The sequence below is a fragment of the Pundamilia nyererei genome, unplaced genomic scaffold (assembly GCF_000239375.1).
Source record: "Pundamilia nyererei isolate P.nyererei 1_Seehausen unplaced genomic scaffold, PunNye1.0 scaffold00340, whole genome shotgun sequence".
NCBI classification, from domain to species: Eukaryota; Metazoa; Chordata; class Actinopteri; order Cichliformes; family Cichlidae; genus Pundamilia; species Pundamilia nyererei.
In genome coordinates, this window is record NW_005187741.1 from 475,056 (window position 1) to 481,150 (window position 6,095).

The 6,095-nt window shown below is 40.6% G+C and overlaps 2 protein-coding genes across 2 annotated transcripts in view; one reads left to right on the top strand and one right to left on the bottom strand.

The window, feature by feature from the left end:
- Nucleotides 1-1,552: 1,552 nt before the first annotated feature.
- tatdn1 (TatD DNase domain containing 1) lies at nt 1,553-5,521 on the bottom strand. Its single transcript, XM_005752042.1, has 12 exons — nt 5,303-5,521; nt 4,607-4,672; nt 4,478-4,527; nt 3,922-3,985; nt 3,652-3,795; nt 3,473-3,515; nt 3,009-3,094; nt 2,887-2,927; nt 2,505-2,581; nt 2,354-2,424; nt 1,961-2,087; nt 1,553-1,836 (listed from the first exon to the last, which is right to left on the bottom strand). The coding sequence occupies exons 1-12, from the start codon at nt 5,373-5,375 to the stop codon at nt 1,734-1,736; spliced, it is 945 nt and encodes a 314-aa protein (XP_005752099.1). The 5' UTR covers nt 5,376-5,521; the 3' UTR covers nt 1,553-1,733.
- Nucleotides 5,522-5,589: 68 nt separating this feature from the next.
- Nucleotides 5,590-6,095, top strand: part of ndufb9 (NADH:ubiquinone oxidoreductase subunit B9) — a 3,106-nt gene continuing 2,600 nt past the window's right edge. The window contains exon 1 of the mRNA XM_005752041.1: nt 5,590-5,748. Within this exon, the coding sequence (XP_005752098.1) occupies nt 5,660-5,748 (89 nt within the window). The 5' untranslated portion in view covers nt 5,590-5,659. The remainder of the gene's footprint in view (nt 5,749-6,095) is intronic.

Here is a 6,095-nt window from a genome sequence, read left to right on the forward strand (position 1 = left end):
GCTAGCTCGTTGCTGTTGAGGGAAACTTGAGCGCTCCTTCATGTTAAAAATACTTACCCATGACTCTGACAAACACCTTCCCCATCGCCCCGGCCCAGCCCGAGCCAGGGTCGTAGTAAGAGTTAAAAATGGCGTCGATAATAAAAATACATGGAACTCGCAGAGCCACATCCAGCACCACCAAGGCCTGCTGGCCCATCCGGGCTTGAGTGTACGCCATACGGCTTTAGCGGGGCGGCCGTCCTTCGTCTTCGGTTTCGCTTTGCCCAACGTTTATTCAGCAGCTGGAAGCCTGCATCTGTCCGCCATGTTCGTCCACCTCAACCTCCTGTTGCTTCTCCGGGTTAAAACGCTCCCACCTTCCGTGTTACAGCCGGTAAACTTCACGCCCCCATCAGACCCGGCGCTGTCCGCTGTCATAAAACCAGTGAAGGCATCTCTAAATGTCAGTTTGTCAGTGCTGTGAAAGTGCCACTTGACTTCTTTTTTTGTATAACCAGAGAAGTTGCTAGGCTGTTACGACGTATCGCGTCAGTGGGCGTGGCAGTGACGTAACATTTCTACAAACTATAAAATTACACAGCGTCATTTTTTTCTGTGTCCTGTTTGCTACACGTTTTAATGTAGACGTTATTTTGCTTTCAGAGGATGGTTTGCTAGTACAGACATCCATAAATAAAACATAACACAGACTTAATATAATAGACCATTATAGAAGTATATTAAATATATTTCAGTTTACTATATTTAGATTGCAGATTAGTTTTTATACCTTATTGAGATATTTGTTGTGTCTTATCGTATTTGATTTATTGAGCTAAAAACAAACACATTTCAAAGACTTTGGGATTTCCGAACATCTCGAGGATCCACAAAAGTTGTGGGAAAATATTCTATGGACGGAGAAAACTGAAGACAAAAGTTAAAAACTTGAACTTTTTGAAAGGTACAAATACAAATACTGTTACATCTGGCATTAAACTAAGGCAGCTTTTCATAAAAAGAAGGTCATATAAACAGTCAAACACGGTGGCGGTAATGTGATGGTCGGGGGCTGCTTCTGCTTCTGGACCTGGATGACTCCCGTAACTGATAGAATCATAAATTCTGTTGTCTTCCAGAAAGTCTTTCAAGCTCAAGAGCGCTCAAGTTATGCAGCAGCACAATGATAGTGACACACCAGCAAGTCCACCCCTGCATGGCTTAAAAACACAAACCTCTGAGAATGCTTTTGATGGACTTCAGCATGACTCTAAAACAAGCTGACTGAATTAAAATCATTTTGCAAAGAACATTTGGCCAAAGACTCATGGCCAGGTACTGAAAACGGCTGATTTTAGCTCTTGTTGCAAATGTTGGCACAGCCAGTTTATTAGGTTTTGTATAACGTTTTATATTAATAAATTAACATTTGAAAACTGCATTTGCTTGGGTTACTTTTGTATAATATTAAAACTTGTTTGATGATCTGAAGCAAAAGCACTGTAGGGGTACTTGAACAATCACAAACATCAAAGCTTTTTGTGTGATTTGAATAAACTCATTAACATTTATGTTTTTCTAAACACGACAACTGATGTGTTCCTTATGAAAAAAATATGTTTATTGTGCATTAACAGAGGACTGTAAACACAAATAATATAACAGTATAAGTGGTTTGTCCTGAGGCGCACAAACAGATTCATAAAAGAATATTAATGACACATCGGTGAGTCTGATGATGTCATTTATTATCAGCTTGAGCTGAAGAAGACTTTGACAGTGTTGTTGTAGATTGTGTTGCCCAGCTCCAGTGGATCCTCCTCCCTCACTGCTGCCATCACCTCCAGGACTTGTCTGCAAGAGACAAATAGTGAAATCTTAAAATTAAAGGTCTATTGTGTTTAACAATATTCATGCTTCAGTGCGACGTCTGATTGTATCCATTGGATTTATAAAGCGTTTCCCTTTAGTGACTCACATGATATGACAGGGCTCATTCCGGTCCTTCAGGCAGTGTCCTGCCTCCCACTTCTTCTTTGTGGGAAATGTAGTTTTAACACATTTGGACCCGGCATGAGTGTTCTTCACACCACACCACAGGGCGTCTGGAAACGAGCAGGAAGGTGGAAATCCATAAATAACATGAATGTAGCATTTAAAGAGCTGTAACATCAGCAAAACATTTCTATAAAGTGAGCACAAACCTATTTAATCTAATATATTCCCTCTTATTGGTGATACAGCTTCAACAAGAATATAAAACCAATGACTCCAGAGCTTTAAGAAAACTTTATATTAAAGGTTCACTGTGTGATCAAACTCAGGCCACATTCTGCCAAAAGCTTTAAAATAAACAGACGGTGTGACTCACCTGTTTCTATCATGAGCCTCTCTGTGGGGATCGACTTCATAGCTTCAATATTGGCCTCTGTTTTCAAGGAACTGAAAGATACGGAAGTGAGACTCAGTGTGATTCAGGTCACGTTCAAGGAAACCGAACAACATTTCTCAGATTATCCCACCATCCATTTATTCCAATATAGAGGTCCAGGTCAATGAGAGCAGCAGCGTCTTCTGCAGTTCCATCAAACGAGTGGACCTGAAATTCAAATGAGCAATGACGCAGAAGAATTTTGATCAGATTCATTCATATAGTGACTCAGTGGCTTTTTAAATATGCAAACTAGTTTTATTGAATGAAATCAGGTTTGTTTGTGAATTTATCCCAACAAAAGTATTAACTTCACAGAATTTTACATTTTAGGTCCTTAATCTGTTCAGTTTACATCGAGTATTGTAACCTGTCACAGAAATAATTCACTTTTACACAGGTTGTTTTTGCATCTCCACGATTTGGAAAGCATATCCTCCTCTGTCTATGATATTTAGATATATCATCCTTACCACTCCTCCAACACATCGGTCTCGATTTCTCTTCATGATGTCTGTGGAAACAAAAACAGTTGAATGTTTCGCATAAAAATCAAATTCCTGAACCAGATCAGGTGTCTGCTTCACAAACCTACCGATGAACTCCTGATGGGAGTTTCTGCAGTGGAGGAACATGGGCAGCTTGGTCTCCTCCGCCAGGTCAAACTGCTTCTCAAAGTATCTGCAACACACCAGAAGGAGCAAATTGAGGCACAGGAAACAAAAGTCCACGAGGGCCATTTAAGCTAAAGGCCATTTTCTTATAGACTTCTAAAGAAAGCAGGTTAAAGGTACTTTCACTTTTCAGACTCGGAAACAATCTGCAAGTCTGTGGAGTCATAAATGAACCATAATGTTTATTAGAAGGAAATTAGAAGGAAATCTTCAGGGGAAAAAAAGCTTTTAGACTTTTTGGCACATCTATCAGGTTTCACTGGTAACTTAAAGGATGCAGTCACTATTAAAATTCCCAATGTGGCCTTAAAAAATGGCCGCCGAGTGGCAAGTTTTGCTTCTAGAAGGCCTTTTTTCAAAACTTGTGAAAATCACACAAACTTACTTGAGCTGAGTTTCTTTTGAGCAAAATTCCAGCCTGTCAAAATCTGAAACGAGGAGAAAAGAAACATATTCATAGTTGAACGCTAAGAGTGGGTAACCCACAGAGTGAAAAATAAATAAGGTGTAAATGAAGACTTATTTCTGTCATGTACATTCATACACGTGCTCGTGTACACACACCCAGTCCACACTCTCCGATGGCCACCACCTTTCCTCTGTGTGCTGCTGCCAGCTCCCTCAGCCCAGTTAAATACTGGGATTCTCCATTCTGCTCAAACTCGCCGCACCGGGTGGGATGGCAGCCGACCGTGCAGTAGAACTCATCTGTGATGAAGGAGGGGGCTTGTTAAAGGTGAGACGCTCCAGCACGGAGGGAAACATTAGGTAGGTTTGGCTGATTCTTTAAGACCACAAATCATTTGGTTGCACTAAACGTGCTGTCATTATTACCTCTGGTCTCAGCTAGTTTAAGAGCTTCCCTGCTGTCGTCAAGGCTCCCCCCTGTGATCATAAACTGCAGTGAAGCAACAGATAAAACACGCAATCATTACAACTGAGAACAAATAACTTTCAAATTACACATTTCCAACATACACAAAAAAGAGTAACTATGAGTTTATATTATGTTTTATATCTGCATCGGCATCCTGACTACTTGCACCACAATTCTTTAGCATATATAATGAGGCTCAGCATGATAGAGTATACCGACTTATATGTTGAGTTGAGTGTACTTAAAATGTAGGTGAGGCTTTTTTTTGTTCTTGTTCTTCTCTTCTTTCCCTCATCGCCCAGTCCATATCAGGGAGTGAAATAAATGAGGGTTTTGTCCAGGATATTAACACTCATAAACATCTCCAACAGCTATTAGCCAAACTGTTGCTGTAAAAATCTCTATCATCCCAGAATTTCACGATGACCTTTTTAAAACAAATCAACACTGCAGCGATCTCATGGCTATGATTAAAATACATGAGGCTTCATCAAAGTGATGGACACAGCATACCTTTTCAACTCCTACTTTGAGAGCTCGGTCAATGATCTCATTGAAGTCATCTGTCAGGAAAACGTGAGACTCAGAAAAACATCATGTGAACAGCCCCACAGTGAAAATAAGAGTGAAGCAGTAGCTCACCGTCATGTTTCTGCTTCCCTCTGTAGAGTCCTCTGAACATGGGATCTGTCAGATTCACCCCGATGTCTGAACAGCAAGAGGTCAGGATTTACCTACATGTACTGACTCACAGAGTGTTACTGATTGTATCTTTGGAATTAAAGCATCACAGTATTGGTACCAGCATCATGCGAGAGACGCTCTGAGGTCACATTATACAATAACACTGAACACATTTAGCAGTAATGGATACTTTACTTATAGACAATAGAAACACACTGGAAATACAGTCATATAACAAAACGAGTAATTACAACAGCTTCATTATCGTGCTGATAATTTTCAAAACAGATTATCTGTCTTTAACCTACAACATAAAAAACTATAATCAACACCTAAATTCTACACCGGTCATGAACTGAGTTTAATAACAATTATTCGTTTTAATCAGTCTACTGTGAGCTGCCATCATGGCAGCTGAACTACTGTAAACCTGAAATAAAGTCCCTGGTATACTGTATTCCTGCACAGCTGTGAGCCTGTCACTCAGTCTGTTCCTGCTGTGTTGTCATTTTCAAGAAGCTAACTTATTAGCACTGATGCTAACAAAACATGCAGGCTGCTCCGTTTTATAACCGTCAGCGGCAGCCAGTGACACTCGCTCTCTTCTACCTTTTCTGGTAGCGTTTAACAGGCGATAAAGCAGAGGCCACTTACCAATGAATTTGTGTTGTGCCATGGTTGAAATTCTCCCAGAAAGAACTACACATGCAGCTCTCACCAATCCCATAATGCCGCAATACCGTAATAACTGTAACAGACCTGATCACTGTTACTGAAAAAGATTTTCGGCTACTCTTCTCATCTTATCCAAACATTTTAGACAATATCGAAAACATTTCGACGTATGAAGATAATTTACACTTGTATAATTTACACTTAATGCGTGACCAAAAAGAAATGTAATATATTCGCGCTGCTTTTTTTTTATATTTACGGGTTTAGCTTCCAGATGCCACAAAATCCCAGAATCCTTCGCGCTGCTCGGCGAGAAGGTGACAGGGGACGGCTAACATGGCCTCTGCCTATCTCACCCACCAGCAGAAAGTGCTGCGGCTTTACAAGAAGTCCTTGAGACACCTCGAGTCGTGGTGCATATTTAGGTAAGAAGGGCTTCTTAGTTAGTGTAGGACTGTGGAAAAATATAGATTATCGGTGTTTTACATGCAGTAAGTTCACTGTCCTGCTAAGCTAACAGCGAAGCTAGCCGCTGCTAAGCCAGGTCACTCATTCCTCAAGTCTGACAGTTACACCTCCAAAGTGTTATCTTTGTTTCTCCACTTGTCATTCAGATGGGAATGTGCGTAAGAGATCGCGAAGTTGCAATAGTTTCATTTTAATATTTTTGAGCAGGAGTCAGTATATGTTACTTGTATTTACATGGCGCCAGCTAGCGTCAAAAGCGGCTAATAATAAAGTTCTAGCTGAGCTCCCACTTGGCTCAGCTGCA

Excerpts from the sequence above, each read along its gene's own strand:
- tatdn1 (XM_005752042.1), bottom strand. The coding sequence starts at position 5,375 with ATGGGATTGGTGAGAGCTGCATGTGTAGTTCTTTCTGGGAGAATTTCA. Across the intron at positions 3,986-4,477 it reads TCAAAGTAGGAGTTGAAAAG|TTTATGATCACAGGGGGGAG; the intron begins GTATGCTGTGTC and ends GCTTCACTGCAG. Across the intron at positions 2,582-2,886 it reads ACCGATGTGTTGGAGGAGTG|GTCCACTCGTTTGATGGAAC; the intron begins GTAAGGATGATA and ends TTTGAATTTCAG.